Raw genomic sequence first — 16,831 nt, forward strand, 5'->3', positions numbered from 1 at the left:
CGAAAATAAGGGGAGACTCCATGGTATAAAATTAGGAAAGGTGTGCGTCAGGGCATCAGGGTTGTATCCTTTCACCGCACTTTTCAATCTATATGCTGAGCAGATAATCCAAGAAGCTGGACTATATAATGAAGAACATGGCATCAGGATTGGAGGAAGACATTAATAACCTGCATTATGCAGATGACACGACCTTGCTTGCTGAAAGTGAAGACTTAAAGCACTTACTGATGAAGATCAAAGACTACAGCCTTCAGTATGGATTACACCTCAACACAAAACAAAAATCCTCATAACTGGACCAATAAGCAACATGATAAACAGAAAAGATTGAAGTTGTCAAGGATTTTACTTGGATCCACAATCAATGCCCATGGAAGCAACAGCCAAGAAATTAAATGTATTTCCTTGGGCAAACCTGCCGCAAAAGACCTCTTTTAAAGTGGTGAAAAACAAACAGATGTCACTTTGAGGACTAAGGTGTGCCTGATCCAAGCCGTGATATTTTCAGTTGACTCATACACATACAAAAACTGGACAATGAATAAGACTGGAGAAGAATTGATGCCTTTGAATTATGGTGTTGGCGAAGAATAATGAGTATACCATGGACTCCCAGAAGAACGAACAAATCTGTCTTGTTTATAAGAAGTATAGCCAGAGTGCTCCTTGGATGCGAGGACGGTGAGGTTTTGTCTCACATACTTGGGACACATTATCAGGAGGGACCAGTCCCTGGAGAAGGACATCACGCTTGGTAGAGGGTCAGCAAAAAAGAGGAAGACTAGATGCGATGGATTGACACAGTGCCTGCAACGGTGGGCTCAAACATAGCAACGATTGTGAGGATGGTACAGGACCAGGCAGCGTTTTGTTCTGTTGTATATAGGGTCACTATGAGTTGGAACCGACTCAATGGCACCTATAACCAATACTGTTACTGTTTCAAATTTGGTAGCTGTCTTCAACATTTACATTTTGAAAAATAATAGTAAATTGAGTTAGAGGAGTGATGTTCTACTGACCTTTTGGAAATAGAAATATAATCAAATCCAATTTCCAGGGGTGGAGAGGTGTGTGAAACTGTCCTTTGTAATCCTTGGAAACAGGCTGTTTTATCCTTTTCCCCTTTGGAAATTAATTTGTTTACTTTTTGGCATACTTGACTGAAGGGAGATTTCATTATCATATATTAACATATATTTCATTAAAGAGAACACCTTTAGAAATTAACTTAGGGCTAAGCCCTATGACGCAGTTTCCATTTTTCTTATTCCATAGAATGGAGCAAGCATTTAAGTGTTTAATCCAGGGGATTCCAAAGAGCACCTTGCTAGGCATTGGGGATAACAGTGAGCAACACAGCCCCTGCCTTTGGAGTGCTCATCCAGAACACAGGCAAGAAAAAGGTAAATACAGTCATGTAACCGTGGCTGCGTGGGCATCTGACCCAGGCTCTGGGGTTGGTAGTTGAGAACTACAGGAGTGATAAAAATATAGCTGAAGGGGGAGCAGGTGCCTCCAGGCCACGGTAAGGAGAACCTGTGAGGGGCTGGGAGTGGGATGGAGAGTCGTGAGGAGTATTTCTCACTTTACGGTGTGGAGGATAGATGAGGGGACAGGTGGGAGGCTCGTGCAGTACTGCAGACCCGAGGTGGTGATGGCCTGAATTAGTATAGAGGCAAGTGGGCACAGGGAGAAGTGAGGGAGATTCCAGAGACATTTAGGAGGTAAGATTCACAGGGTTTGATAGGCAGGGGAGGAATGAGGGATGACACCAGATTTGTGCTGTCACCAGCTGGGTGAATGATGAAACATGCCCTGAGACAGGTGACCTAGGAGGCGGAGCAGGTGTGTGAGGGAAAGATGATGAATTCAGTTGTGGGTATGGTGAAGTTGAGGGGCCCCTGGAACACCCACCGCAGAGATGGCTACCAGGCTGAGGAGAGATCAAGGCTAGAGGTAGTGATGTGGGAGTCACCAGGCTGTATGTACGTGGGTCTTCAAACAATGAGACCAGTCAGAGAAAAGTGCAGAAAAGGGACCAAAACAGAGCTCTGACGAACACCCACACCTGGGGGGCAGACCATAGAGGAAGAGCTTGCAGGGGCCAGGGGAGGGCAACAGTTGGGTGAAGTCACCAGAGCTGAGGAAGGAGTGTTCCCAGATGGAAGGATAGGTTCCCAGTGACATGCAAGGCAAAGACTGAAATACCCTTGAGATTTTGCAACGTGATTTCAGTGGATTGCAGAGGGCTAAGGAGTAAGTGGAAGCAAGCATTGACAGCTCTCTGAATAAAGTTCGGCCGTGAAACAGCAAAAAGGAGGTGTGAGGAAGGTGAAAACATTGTTAAGAGAGTGGTTGAAAGGGGTCAGGCCCAAGAGGAAAGGAGGAGGTTGAGAGGGAGGAAGTTGGGTCTTGGCAACATCAAAGAAGAGAGCTAGTGGGCTGAGAACTGAGTGAGAAGAAAAGAGAGTGGGATCCTCGAATTTAAGATTACATGAAGCTGTTGTGGGTGACGATAAGGGTTAGGCCATAGGAATGAATGGCTGAGGGGACAGAACTGGCCTGCCCAGGGGACTGATGCATTGTCCACATCGACTGTGGGGCCATTCAGGATGATAAGGCCTGGGGTAGAGAGGAAAGCAGGGCTCACAGTCTTAACCAAAGAGTGGGCACTGATGAGGAGGCCACAAGTTGGGTGACCCTTGAGATGTGCCTCAAAGAATTGTTCTTTGTCCATTGTAGGGTAGCTGAGGCCCTGGAAAGGGAGTGACTTGCCAAGGTCAGCCAATTAGGGAAGTAGCCCAAACCGTGGCCCAGACTTCCGCTACCTGTGCACCTGAGGGGCACCTTCCAACTAGTAGATTTGTGATTGTCCCATCTCTCTCTTTTCAACATGGTGCTGCCATCCTCTGCCATCTTACAGGGAAAAAATGTCATGTTCTGTGTTTGGCTAGGAAACAGGCTCTGAAAAGCACTGGTGACTTGTGTTTTGCTTCTGCCCAAGCATACTGGATAAATCTGCTTGAGGGTGGAGGCATGGCTAACTGGCACATGAAGCTTTCTAAAGGATGTGCAAAGCCAGGCTTAAAGGGTGAGAACTCAACAAGCAAATGACTGTTGCCAAAAGAATTCTCATCTATGATGCAGCTACTGTAGTTTACAAAGTGTTTTCTTCCTGTTTCCCAGTTCCTTTTACCTAGAGCTCGAGGTCTGAAAGCCAGGGCATGATTGTTTTTGAAAATGTGGCCCCTGACCCTGCAAGCGGGAAACTCACATGATCCTTTCCTGTAGCCATCTATCGTGAGGGGTGGGAGAGGTGGTAATCAGATCCATAGGTTTCCCTGTGCCCTTTGTCTGTGAGCCTAACAAACACGCTGTTAGCTCAGTAGCAGGAGGGGAAAACTGGCTTAGTTTTCAAGCGTCCCCTGGATTAAGGCTATCATCCTGGCCCTCAGCAGCGGCCTCTGAAGTATAAATGGATTTGGCCTGGCATCTGTGACATCTACTCTCCGGCTGTCAGAAAACCTGGACTGACAGAAGTGGAATTTTTCTTTCCTCTAGATAAATGTGTCACAGTCTAATGCTCCCGTAACAGATGGAAAAACCCGATGTAGGGCATGCAGCCTACCAAGCATGGAGGGAGGACTCCAAGGGGCCGCCTGGCACCGATGCGCTGCAGTGAACCCATCTCGCCTGAGTGAATTCATTATTTATGTGCACTTCCTGAAAAGGACATTCCTGTTGTAGGATCTCAGTCGTAAAACCGGAAAGACTTCACGGTTAAGGGTGAGCGGTTCCCCACAGTAGCGAAATGGAAGGGCCGATGCCGCGCTTAGGTCAGCTACGAGACGGCCCTGCCCACCCGTCTCGCCGGCCTGTGAGAGGGCCGCGCGCTCTGGGCGTCCACCCTGGTGGGCGCTCCTCGAAGTGCCATCATACACCACGGCAACCTCAGCGTGGCCATTAAGCCCTTCCCAAACTGAGACTCACCTTCCACCCCTTCTTCCCACACTAGCTGCCTCACACCTGCCCGCCCTGCAGTCTGATAACGGGACACCTACCTATTCCCGCTCCCTGCGGGGTGCGCGCTCTTGCCTGTTCCCTGCCCCTCCACCCGGCCAGTGACCGAGCCTGGGCATCCCCAAGGCGCACGTCCGAGACCCCGTGGCTCCCACTCTGCGCTCGGACCCACACCCCGGGGCCGAACAGGCACACCAGGCCGGTACTTGCTGGCCAGGCCCAGGGGTCAGAGACAGCCCAGCCTCATAGTCCTGCCCCCGAGACCTGGGCCCAGTGCGCCTAGGGGCAAAGGGGAGCAAGCCGTCCGGTTTTCTGGCTCGGCCTCTCCGCCGCCGCGCGTCACTGTTAAGGCTGGCGGCTCCCGGCTGGAACAGTCTTCGGTCGCGGGGGCCGCGGAGATGCGCACGGTCCCCGGCCCTTCCCTGCCCCGCCGGGGCGTCCCCGGGCGTCCGAGCGCCGCTGCGCGCTGAGTCTAGCTCGGGGGATGTCCACGCGGCGGGCACCCCGGGCTCGCGGAGGAGCGGTCGGCAGCCCAGCCCGAGGCCGGCCGCGTCACGTGGCCTGCGAGCGCCCCCGCCCGGCCGGTCGCGTGACGGCGGTGCGCGGTTGCCTTGGCAGCGGCTGCGGCGGCGGGCGGGGCGGGGCGGGGCGGGGCGGGGCGGGGCGGGGGCGCCGCGGGAGGGAGGGGTCGGTGCTCGGCGCCCGGAGGGGCCACGGGGCCACACGGCGCGTCGCCGTCGTCTGCAGCGAGCCTGGGCCCGAGCCGGCCAGGGCGGCGGGGCAGCTCCGGTGAGTGCTCTGCCAAGGGGGGGGGACCCCGCCCAGCCGGGAGCCGGGAATTGGACCGGGGAGATTCGAGAGGGGCGCGACGGGGCAGGTCGGGGATGGGGCGGAAGGAGAGGACGGCTGTGGGGCTGGGGGCGGCCAGGTGACCCCACCCGGCGCAGGGTCCCCGGGCGGGCGCGGCGGGGAGAGGACTCGGAGGGCGGAGGCGCCGGCTGAGTCCTGGGCCCCGCGGCCGCTGGGGCTTCCCTGGGGAAAGGGACAGAGATGCTGGCGGACGCCTCTCTCGGAGGCCCCAGAGGCGGCTGCAGCGCCCCCTCCCCGTGTGGAGTGCGTGCGTGTGTGTGTGTGCGTGCGTGTGTGTGTGTGTAACAGGCGTAGGTGACCGCGGACTTGACAGTCTGCGCAGCACTCGTCCTTGCCCCAAATGTTTAAAAGTCAAGACAGGCGAACCCCACAACCGACCCACTGGAGATGTTCCAAATGGAGCGGCCCAGGAGAGCCGCTGCCAACTGACTGATGTGCCCCACGCCTCCCCCTGCCCGAGCCCTGGAGTGGCGACCAGACTCAGCTCCTCCAGCTGGGGCACAAGGCCTGGCACAGCGGTAGAAGTGAGCGCCTTCAGATGGACTCGAATCCAGTCCTGGGCAGCTCCCTTTAGAGTAAGTGGCTTCCCTACCTTCAGGACCAGCAGGCCTGTCCAAGGCCCAGGCTCCAAGCAGACAGCCCTTCTTTCCTAACCTTGCCCACTCTGGAGACATCCGCAGGGCTGAGACTGCCTGGGCCGCTCACCAGGAGCCCCTTCAGACCTTGCTGCCCAGAGTGATGGCCCCAGGGCTTTGCTAGTCTTCACCCAACACAGCTGCCCTTCAGCCCTGTGGAGGCACCAGGCCCTCTAGTGCCTCCCAGTTCTCCCAGTCAGCCAGCCGTTTCACTGGGCACACAAACCAGACTGAGCCAGTGGTCCCCAGGTTGCTTGCTCTATTCTCCTGCTCCATCCATGCCCTGCGTCCAGCACGGTCACGCTGCGTCTCAGCCAGCGTGTGCTGCTACCCCAGCTCTACAAGCTCCTGGCATCTAATCTTCCACCCAGTTTTCCCAGCCCCACACTCGCAGCCGACCCTCCTGCCATGTGCCCAGAAGTATGGGATCTGTCCCAAATAATGTGTACCTCCAGCTTGTCTTCCTGCCTCTCACAACCCTTCCGTGTGCTCAGCATGTGTCTTTGAGGAAGGGCCCCTCTTTGCAGGGCTGCCTTCACTGCCTGTGTCTTTGTCTCCCTGGTGTGGCCTGCAGGGACCTTCTCCCTGACCAAGGCTGAAGCAGCTAGCCCCTTCTCTGCTCCCTCAGGCTTTGCACCCCCTCCACTGCAGCACTAAGCTCTCTCCCGCACTGGGCAGTGAGATCCCTGAAGGTGGAGATTCTCACCTCTAGTCTTGGATGGCTAAGAACCAAAGGCAACCCTGTATTAGGCCCCAGGAAAAGCATCTATTGCAAGGAAGATGGAGGGATGGATGTTCCGAGGGGCGAAGGTGGTTTTTTCTTGGCTTTCACCCCTCCGTATTCTGCATTACATCTGCAAGCTCAGTTCTGTTACTAGAGAGGGGGGAAAAGAAAGTGCATTTCCAAACGATGACATTTTAAGTTCTTTGGAGCTGACCAACAGATCAGTTAGTGGGCAGCATTTCTCTGAATTCTCCCCCAGGGAAGGGCCATTCCAGTGATTAAAGTGCCCGAGTGCAGAGCTGCAGGCTGCAGATGGGGCACGCAGGCAGTGAGCGCAGCTCCCAAGTTGGCATTCCTATAAATGACCTAGTAGCTGACATCCCGTGGCGAACTAGAAAGGCACAGAACTGGTCCCTGGGGATCCTGTTGACCAGTACCAGCTGTGCCTCTGCAGCCTGGTGGAGCAGACAGAAGAAAGCACACCAAAAGAGAGCCCTCTCCCCACCTCCAGGGCCTTCTCTTTTAAAGATAGGCATTTACGGATCAAATTTGGGGCATTACCACAGCTACCCACCCCACCCAGCCCTGCTCCCTGGGACCCAGAAACACTGATCTGTTTGTAATAGCCTTAAGCCGGCTTTCCACAGGGCCTGTGTGAGCCTGGATATAAAAGTTAATACCTGATGTCAAGTGAGCTGCAAGGTGCCTGTGCCCTTGAAGCATATGCTCTGCAGATTAATCGGAGCGGGATCCCGGTGTGTCGCCGCTCAGGCTAGCCCTGGGGGCTGCAGGAGACTGCCAATCCCCTATTTAGATTAGTGGAGATTGGGGCTTAAATTCTCAAATCTAGACCTATCAGCCGTTCTGATCTTCAGCCCGCCTTAGTGTCAAGTCAGATATTATACCTGGGGGACTCGGGGAGTCTCCAGCCTCAGTTTCTCCTTAACATGCCGTCACCTTAGTTGGTGAATTGAGGTTTTCATTTCGCTCAAGGTTTCCATTGCAGCCTGAATGTGGCTGTTCTTTAGTTATATAATTTTCATTTTTTTTTTTTTTAGGGTAAACTTTCCTGGTTAAAATTGAAGTTGGACTTGAAAAACTAGCCACTACTTGGAAATGTTTATTGTGTGGTGGGCCCCTAGACACTGAACAGCGGTTTTGAGTCTTCAGTGTGAGTTTGTTAAGCTGGACAGGAGTCCGTCGGGATGGGAATTCCCCGTTAAGAGATGAGGGAGGCGAGGTGGGAAAGGGTGCCCAGGTGTCATGCGCAGCGTCACACAATAAAGAGTAAAATCCAGGTTTTGTAATTGTAGGTGCGAGGCTTTCTGTAAATGCCATACCTCCCTGTCCCTTGAAAAAAAAAGGCAGGTCCAAATCGTAGGATCCATTAGGTACTTTGGGCCAACCTTTGGATCCCTTCCACCCTGTGGCCCAGGAGCCACACCTGGTTTCGGGGGCCAGCTTTGTAGAGGGAGCACCTTCGAATGCTCTGGGGGGGTGGGGGGATGACGCTGACCCTCCTTCCCTCTGAATGGTCCCCATGTTCTGGTTTGGGGGTTGCTCTGAGACCAGGGCCCCACGTATATGTTACCTTTGAACCCCATGGCTTTGGCAGGGGATGGATGTGTGCAGCCCCGCTACTCCTTGGAAGGTTAAATGGGCTCGGATTCTGGCTTTTCCAGGCCACGGGAACCCACTAGGATGCCTGAGTGTGTCTCTCTCCTGCCCCAAGCCTGGCTCCCACCATGAGTACTGAGCTCAACGTGCCTGTGGCCCCCTCCACACCAGCCTGCTCTGAGCCTGGCCACAAGGGCATGGATTACCGGGACTGGGTCCGCCGCAGCTACCTGGAACTGGTCACCTCCAACCATCACTCAGTGCAGGCCCTTTCCTGGAGAAAGCTCTACCTGAGCAGGGCCAAGCTGAAGGCCTCCAGCCGGACCTCCGCCCTCCTCTCGGGTTTTGCCATGGTGAGTGCTGTCGCGTGGTGTGAAACACAGCCAGCCAAAGGGGCCTTTGCTAATCAGGATTCTGTGGGGCTTCAGGGAGCACATCGTTCCCTCTGGGCCCCCTGAAAGTGGGAATAGACCGTTAGCAGTGTCCCACCCACGTCCCAGCCTCTCCAACACAACTGCACTGTCAAGGTGAGGGGTTTCCGGGGGGCCCAGAGTTGTCCCCATGCCCTAGAGCCCTCAGAAAGTCTGTCCCTCTCTTGTGTTCCAAACAAAGAATTTGCCTTTAAGGACTTTACCAAAAAAAAAAAAAAAACATTGCCATTAAGTTGATTCCGACTCATAGAGACCCTGCAGGACAGAGTAGAATTGCCCCATAGGGTTTCCAAGGCTATAATCTTTACAGGAACTGACTGCCACAATCTTCATTCCTGAAGAATGGCTGGGTTTGAACCACTGACCTTTTGGTTAACAGCCAAGTGCTTAACCACTGCACCACCAGGGCACCTTCAAGGACATTAAACCAAAAATTCTGTTGCTGTCAAGTTGATTCTGACTCATAGTGACCCTAAGAACAGAGTAGAACTGGCCCACAGGGTTTCCAAGGAGCGGCTGGTAGATTCAAACTGCTGACCTTTTGATTAGTAGCTGAGCTCTTTAACCACTACACCACCAGGACCCCTCGAGGACATTGGTGGGGGTTAATTAAATATCTCCAGTGTACAGGGTTTTCTGGAAAAAGGTACCTCTGGCTACCCCATCTTGGGCAACCACCAAGAATTTGAAAATCAGTGATTTGAGCAGGGACTGTGGGATTGATGGGGTGTGTTCAGTTGGGGGCGCAGACACTCCCAAATGTGGCCTCTGGGTAATGAAGCAGACCCTCTGGCCTGACTCCCGCTGTCTGCTGGGACTTTCCCTCTGAATCATCCCCGAGGACAGGAGTCAGGCTGGAGCAGAGAGAACCGTGAACACTTCCTGCTGATTCCAAAGCCCCTAGACCCACAGCGCTCCTGGGAATTGTCCCAGTGGCTGAGGCTGTCAGGATTCAGAGTAAGCATGGGCACGCTGGTTCACGTCACTGGGGCCACCCCTCTTTTTCTGTCATATGCTCAGAGGTCCTATTTGGCTGGTCGGGATTTTTTTTTTTTTTTTCTTATGTAAAAAGAATTGTTTTTCTGTAGCCCAGGGCCTCAGTTGTCAAATTGTAGTGCAGAAGACCAAAGGCTGTGGAGCCAGCCACTGGCCACTCCCACGAGCAGGGTCTGCTTGGTTGTCTGAGTAGACCACCCTTGGGAGAATGAGACGCTTGAGTCACAGAGAGCGTGGCTGACATGCTGGGGGAGGCGGAGGACCATAAATGTTGTTTATGTCTGTCCTCTAAAGCAAAAGCTTACGTAGGTCTTGAGGGTTTATGTTTTGTTAACATAATTACAAAAGTGTACAGTCATATTGTATACAACTTTGGGTTGGAGTGATTTTCTTCCCGGGATTTGCGTCCCATTAAGAAGACAAAATATTTTCCCAAGCTTAATTTTAAGAAATATGTGTGAGAAGTTTAGATGTCACTATTAAATTCATAGCTTGCTTTCTGTACCACAGAAGAATTATTGTATTAAATTTGGCTGGCCTGTCCTTTTTTTTTTTTTTACTTTGGAAAGCTCACTCAGAAGCCTTGGATGGTGTAACATAACGCAATGAGGTTTCCTTCCTGTGTGGGGCCCAGGCCTGGGAAGTCACTTCTGTTTGCAGCTGTCTCTTGAAGACCCTGTCGCCCAAATATTTGCGTCTGCAAACTTAGGAAAGCTTCACTGGTTTTCTAGCCAACAAAATGCTCACCCCAGTTGAAGGCCTCACAGTCACTAATGAACATGGGAAAACAAGCCGTGTAAACAAAGTTATGCAACAGAAAGCATGATTTCTGGAGAAGGGGTTTTGAGACTTTACAGGAGGCTCCAGGGTGGTAAGTGGTCTTCAAATAAGAACCTGATGACTGGATGCAGGGATGGGCGTCCTAGGTCACCCTGGGCCCCAGGCAGGTTGCCAGTGCTGTCTGTCCTTGGCTAGGCAATGTCGTACTTTCTATTAACAATTCATTTCTTCATCGTCTGTGGAGTGTCTCCTCTGTGCCAGCAAGTGCTTCCTTAGGCATTTGGGGACATTTCCCAGGTTACACGGTGCCCGTGCCCCCTACCCTCTCTCAGGAAGGCTGCCCCGTCTAGCATGCACTGCAGGGTCACACGCCCAGCGTGGGCGAACAGGACGGGGAGGGCAGACATATGCCCACTCCAGTGGGTTAGCGGACATGCTGCCAGGAAAGCCGATAAGCGGCTCAGGCAGCGGGGCAGCGCGGGGCAGGTAAGTGGTAAGTGCAGAGTGTCAGACGGTACCTCAGCCCTGCAGCCATAACTGAACCGGGCAGGGACTAGAAGGGAACGAAAACAGGACCTTTGCTGGAATGCAATTGTTGGAGCCCCTGGGTGGTGCAAAAGGTGAATACGCTTGGCTACTAGCTGAAAGGTTGGAGGGTCGAGTTCAACCAGCGGCACCTGGGAAGAAAGGTGCGGTGATCTATATCCAAAAAATCAGCCACTGAAAAGCCTACGGAGCACACTCCTACTCTGACTGCTAGTCTCCACGAGTCACCGTTAGGATTATCGCGCCCTCTAATTAGCATTGTAAAGCTATTCCTTTGCCCAACACCAAGCATTTATGCCTAACAGGAAGCTTATCTCTTCGTGTTTGTTCTTTCCTTAACACAGAAAACCAATGATCTGAGGGCCCCTCATAAAATCTCTGATAAACATTACACGTGAAAATGGCCTTTAGCCTTTTCTCCTAGTGAGGTGGAACAGAACTGCTTTCCTGGTAGGCACTATCCTGGCCTTTTAATCATCTTTGGCTCTTATCTCCGAACTCTCTGCTGTTCTAGACATTCTTTTGTAATTGTAGTTACCACCCTGGGCCCACATCCGTTGTGGTAACAAGAGCTTGCCCTGGCCACAGGGCACTGAGAAAGGACCACCCCTCAGCTTGTGGCTTCTGTCTCTCTGGATACTTTTCAGAATGATCCCAGCAATAATCACTGCTGATGCTCTTCATCTTGTGGTCCACTAAGACTGCCCTATCTTCGTTTTACCTACCAAAAGTTTCTTCTCCACTGAAGACAGGATTAGGAGATGATGTATCTTACTCTGAGAGGCAGTAGTTGCTAGAAGAAGTTGTGGAGCCTTCTTTCTTGTAGATTTTTAAAAACAAGGATTGTTCAGATCTAGAATCCAAACATGGTGCCTTCCTCTGGCTTCGCTCTCTACATCTTACTCCCCTCCTTGCTTCCTTGGCTGGTCTGGTTTCTTACCTTTGGGTACCTGGGAGAAGTCCCTTGGTGCATCTTTGTGGAGTGAGGCCCAGAGTCCTTGCTGGGGCCTGGGCTAAACCCTGGGCCTGGGCAGTCTGAAGTGCTGGGGGGAAAGGAGCAGGGAGAGATGTTAGGGAACCAGTGAATGGGGTCTGACTGCTGGGTGACTGTGAAAGCCTCTTAGGGTGTGTGGTGAGCAAGGCCAGGCCTGACTACGGCAGAGGTAAACTGGCCTCTGCTTCCCTCTGTGGGTTTTTTCCTCCTTCCATTAAAAAAAAAAAAAAGTATAATACATGCACATAGTTTAAAAAAAAAAAAAAAGTGAAATCCTGCTAAAAGGTTTACAGAGCCCTGGTGGCACAGTGGTTAAGCGTTTGGCTGCTAACCAAAAGGTCGGCAGTTTGAATCTATCAGCTGTTCTTAGAAAGCCCTGTGGGGCAGCTCCATTCTGTCCTGTACGGTCACTGAGTCAGAATCCACTCAACAGCAAGGGCTTTTTTAAAAAAAGGCTTATAACAAAACTCAGCAGCCCCCAAGCCCCCAGCCCCCGCCCCAGCCATGGGATACTCCTTCCCTTGTTTTTTTCTGCCGTTAGCTCCGTTTCTAAATGCCAGGCTCAGACAACCGTTCCTCCATCCATCAGTGTTAGAGCTTACCTGTTGGCTCCTGTGGTTGTGACTGCTGATTTAGCGTGCTTTTCCCAGCCCCGCCGCCTTCCCACAGCTTCCCCATCTCACCATTATCCCACTGCTGTCACATCCCTGGCTCCTGAGATGGGGCCTCACCCTTTGGTTCCCGGCTCAGCTGTGAGCTGTCCAGTCTCGTATGCAGCTCCGAGTCTGGGAGCCAAAAGGAGCTTCCGTTTTTACGTCTGAGAAGTCAGTTTTTACTTTTTACAAAAACAGGAGGTGTTCACCTCAGTTTAAAAATAATAACGATAAAGGCACACGGAATATGAGGTCATGACTTTTCTTGAACCCATCAGGTAGCTGAGGTCTTGAGGGGGAAAAAAAAAAAAAAAACAGAACATCCCAGTGTGGCTTTGCTGGGTTGTAGGTGGGCGCTCCCCACACACCTCATGTTCTGTTTCAGGAAGGCACCGGAGGGTGAGTCTCCCCCCCACCCCCCGACCCGGGGTTCTTTACGCTGTACTTACTTTTTAGATTGTTCTGCAGTGAGGTCTTCTTTAAAAAAAAAATTTTTTTAGCTAATCAAAAAAAAAAAAAGGAAAGTTCAAGATTTTAAACAGCACTGGGTGTGTCCCCGCAGGTGACTCCATGGGGCCCCCTGCCCTACCCACCCACCCAGCAGCACTTGCTCTGCTTTTTTTGTGTGTGTGGTGAAATATATATAACATAAATTTTGCCACTTGAACCATTTTTAAGTGTCCAGTTCAGTGGCATTAATTCACAGTGCTGGGCAACCATCACCACCGTCTTCGCCACCCCAAGCAGAAACTCTGTGCCCGTTAAGCAATAACACCCCCTTCTCTCCTCCTCCGGCCCCTGGTAACCACTAATCCACTTTCTGACTCTATGCATTTGCCTATTCGAGATATTTCAGGTAAATGGGATCCTTGGTGTCTGGCGTCTTTCACTCAGCACGATGTTTTCACGGTTCGTCTGTGTCGTAGCGTCTATCAGGGCTTTGTTCCTCTTTGTGGCTGAGAGTCCCCCCAGGTGTGGAGGTGCCATGTGTGTCGATCTGTTCACCGTTGATAGCGCACCTCTATCTTGCAGGTGGCCATGGTGGAGGTGCAGCTGGAGACGCAGTACCAGTACCCCCGGCCACTGCTCATCGCCTTCAGCGCCTGCACCACGGTGCTGGTGGCCGTGCACCTCTTCGCCCTGCTCATCAGCACCTGCATCCTGCCCAACGTGGAGGCCGTGAGCAACATCCACAACCTCAACTCCATCAGCGAGTCGCCGCACGAGCGCATGCACCCCTACATCGAGCTGGCCTGGGGCTTCTCCACGGTGCTTGGGATTCTGCTCTTCCTGGCCGAGGTGGTGCTGCTCTGCTGGATCAAGTTCCTGCCCGTGGACGCGCGGCTCCAGCCTGGCCTCCCGCCCGGCCCAGGCGGCCACACGGGCTGGCAGGCCGCCCTCGTGTCCACCATCATCATGGTGCCCGTGGGCCTCATCTTCGTGGTCTTCACCATCCACTTCTACCGCTCGCTGGTGCGGCACAAGACTGAGCGCCACAACCGCGAGATCGAGGAGCTGCATAAGCTCAAGGTGCAGCTGGACGGGCACGAGCGCAGCCTGCAGGTGGTGTGAGGCCGCTGGAGGCCTGGGGCCGGCCGCAGGGGCGGCTTCCCTTCGGAGGGAGAGGCGTGGGCGATGGAGCCAGCACGCTGTGCCCCCCGGAGCCCAGCAGAAATTGCCTGCGTTTGGGGGAAAAGTGTCAGCGAGGCTACGGAGACACCACCAGATAGTTGAAGAGCAAAGTTTTACTCCTGTCTTAATGCTGTAGCGTTCTCTGGACAGTTCCCCTCTGAAAATGGAAAGCCTTCGTGAAACAAGAGACTCTTGCTAAGAGCAGGGGGTGCAAAGAAAGGCTGACTCCTCTACCCTGGGCATTTCCCGGGTCAGAGATACGGCCCTGGGGCTACTGGGAAGAGAAGGGCAGCTGACAGGGGCCCCATGTGGGGAGGCGTTGGAGGGCCTAAGGGGCAGGGTGAAGATGCCCGAGGGTACATGCCCATCAGCTCTGCCCCAGGAAGAGCTCCAGGCAGCACCCAGAGGTCAAGGGTGATCTCGGAGACCTAGAGCCAGAGGGTGCAGGGAGCCTGGTGGGGCACGGAGTCTGTGTTCAGAGGAGGATTGCTCTGTAAGACCTAAGCACTTCTGGGTAGCCCGTCTGACGGTGCCGCACTGTCGTGATAGGTGGGGACTGGGATGTGGGGTGGGATGAGGCACAGGATCCAGTGTGGCTTGGTGCCCCCTCCTCGTCCTGGCTTGTGGAGGGAGGGCAGGGATGCGGGTACATGCCCTCTCAGCAGCTGGTGGTGTGGCTTAGGCTCAGAGCGGAGGCCTGGCCGGGGTTGGGGATGTGGTGGTGAGTATCCTGGGCGAGATGAGGCCTGAGGAGCTCACTGAGGTGCTCAGTAGCCCACCAGGCTCAAAGTCTCTTTTCCCAGCCAGTCCGGAGCCCTAGCCACACTGACCTATGAGGACAGCAGGGTGGAAGAGGAGCCCCAAGTCTAGAGGCCTCCACCTCTTGGCCCAGAATGGCCTCTGAGTCTGTGTCAGCCGCCCCTCCATGCCCCCCGCTTCTGTGTCAGCAGAAGACTGGGAGCACGTGCCTAAGCAGCAGGCCTCTCCGCCCCGACCACCCTGTCCTAGGAGAGGGGCACCCTAGGGGGCTTCCTGTCTAAACAGCACTGTTTGCCTGGCCTGTGGGTGGGAGAACCGGGGGCCAGCCCTGGCCAGATGCAGGCCCTCCTTATAATGACCCCCAGCCCCTCTGCAGGGAATATGGGACTCCCACATGGTGCCCGCCTCCAGGGCCTCCAGGCCTCTCATGTTTACATAGCTGGGCATAGCTGTGCCCAGGGTGGGACCTGGTAGGGTCACTGAGGGCGTCTTGTAGACCTGAGCCCTGACCCTGGTGGCCGTATACACGCTGCAGTACCAGCTTACGTGGAAGCATGCTGCCCCCGCGTGGCTTTTAAAAACCATGTTTACCATATTTTCCAGTGATAACCTGGAGAGGGATGCCTGTTCTTCTGTTCTTTAAGTGTGCATTGGACATCTGCATGCTCCGATCTCATTTCTTGTGACAGCTTAGCATCTCTGTAGGGTCTGGGCTGTCAGTGCCTCGAAGGCCTGGTTGGGGCTCTGGGTGTGTCACACACTGGTGAGAACACAAACCCTAACACATAACTGAAATGTTGAGGCCCTCAGGGGAGGTTTAAGATGCACTAAGCATCATCAGGTGTGCGTTGTGACATCTGTGGAGACGCCCGTGCATTGCATCCCATCAGGAGAAGAGCCTGGCGTCCTCTGCAGGGTGTCCACATCCTCTTCAGACATTTGTCTGGGACTTGCTTACCCTCTGCTGCATGTCTGTCCTTTCCAGGAGCCTTGGTGAAAAGACTCATCTGGTTTAATATGTTTGCTTTGCAAAAAAACTCAGTGACACTCCAAATAGCCACTTGGAATCCTGCAGGGAAGGCAGACCCTCGGTGCCAAGGTGGCTGCTTTCCTGGGTATGTGGTGCCCACACAGGGAGGGGCAGCAGGCCCTTTGCCTGGCCTGAGCCTTTGGGGAGGGGCCGTGCTGGGCCATCATCCTGCTGCCTGCATCCCTGGGCCACCTGGCCCCCTGCCACACTGTGCTGGCGTTCAAACTCCAAGCTTCCCCAACTCTGGAAAAACCCCAGCTCCTGCCTGGGCGCCAGTTGTCACCCCTGGTCCACATGCAGAGCTTTTGCCATCAGGGCCAGACAAGGTGGAACCAATGGTGGCACCACAGAGGTAGGGAAGATGCCACATACCATGTCTTTTCCATACTCTGAGCAGGAGAACAGCGTTCTTGTAATTTCTTGTTCTGTCATCCAGAGGCCTGTCCCGGCTCCCACCTCCTAGCTCGCTGAGGCACAGGGCAGACAGAATTTCTGTGGGAGCAGAGGTGGCCGTGGGGATGGGGAGCGGCAGGCAGGAGGGGCAGCCTCAGGTTGCTCCGGAGCTTGTCCTTGTCCGGAGCTGCAGAGATGACTGGGCAGGGAGGGAGCACGGGGAGTGGGGAAAGCAAGTTGCAGTTAGACCTTCGGCTTCTAGAGGGTTGACCTGACTTGGCTGCCTCTCTGCCTGGTAAGCCGGCTGGCGGGCGCCCTGGAGCCGCCTGGGCTTGCCCTATTTTCTTTTGAGCAGAGTCTTCCTGGTGCTCATAAAGATTCCTCAGACATGCCGAGGCCCTTTCCAGTGTAGGACACGCTCTCCATTTAGTACCTGACCAGAAGTTTCAATACTTCATTTCTGTTTTAGGGACTGCGACAGCAGACGGTATTTTAGCGGCTTCTAGGAAGGTCTGTCTGTTGAAGCCAAAGCCACCTGAGCCCGAGTGGTTCGAGGGTCACCTGCAGAGTGGTTTCCTGGCTGTGCTTATCAATTATTTAGGCGTAGGCATCGTGCAGATCGTGAATGAGGTATATAATCCCGTCTTGTGTATGGATTTTTAAAATAATTGCCCTGGACTGAACTGAATAAACTGAAGCGATGAAAGCTCTGTCTGCCCTCAGTGGTGCGCCGTGGATGGGGTGG

General features: G+C 53.7%; 1 protein-coding gene across 6 annotated transcripts; it reads left to right on the forward strand.

Moving 5' to 3' along the window:
• Positions 1-4,723: 4,723 nt before the first annotated feature.
• ORAI2 (ORAI calcium release-activated calcium modulator 2) lies at positions 4,724-16,795 on the forward strand. 6 transcript variants are annotated; one of them, XM_049903870.1, is made up of 5 exons: positions 4,724-4,815; positions 5,248-5,471; positions 7,314-7,426; positions 7,988-8,225; positions 13,305-16,795. In XM_049903870.1, exons 4-5 carry the CDS (start codon positions 8,001-8,003, stop codon positions 13,842-13,844), a joined length of 765 nt encoding a protein of 254 aa, XP_049759827.1. In that variant the 5' UTR covers positions 4,724-4,815; positions 5,248-5,471; positions 7,314-7,426; positions 7,988-8,000; the 3' UTR covers positions 13,845-16,795. The 6 variants fall into 6 exon arrangements, with proteins under 6 accessions (XP_049759827.1, XP_049759824.1, XP_049759825.1 ...); XM_049903867.1 differs by having other exon boundaries at positions 7,938-8,225; positions 13,305-16,794; XM_049903868.1 differs by lacking the exon at positions 7,314-7,426 and having other exon boundaries at positions 7,938-8,225; positions 13,305-16,794.
• Positions 16,796-16,831: the final 36 nt, after the last annotated feature.

The sequence above is a fragment of the Elephas maximus genome, chromosome 12 (assembly GCF_024166365.1).
Source record: "Elephas maximus indicus isolate mEleMax1 chromosome 12, mEleMax1 primary haplotype, whole genome shotgun sequence".
Classification (NCBI taxonomy): domain Eukaryota; kingdom Metazoa; phylum Chordata; class Mammalia; order Proboscidea; family Elephantidae; genus Elephas; species Elephas maximus.

What these genes read in the sequence shown, in the direction of transcription:
- ORAI2 (XM_049903870.1), top strand. Translation starts at nt 8,001, where the DNA reads ATGAGTACTGAGCTCAACGTGCCTGTGGCCCCCTCCACACCAGCCTGC. An exon ending in TCCTCTCGGGTTTTGCCATG is followed by an intron (nt 8,226 to 13,304) that starts GTGAGTGCTGTC and finishes TCTATCTTGCAG; the next exon opens with GTGGCCATGGTGGAGGTGCA.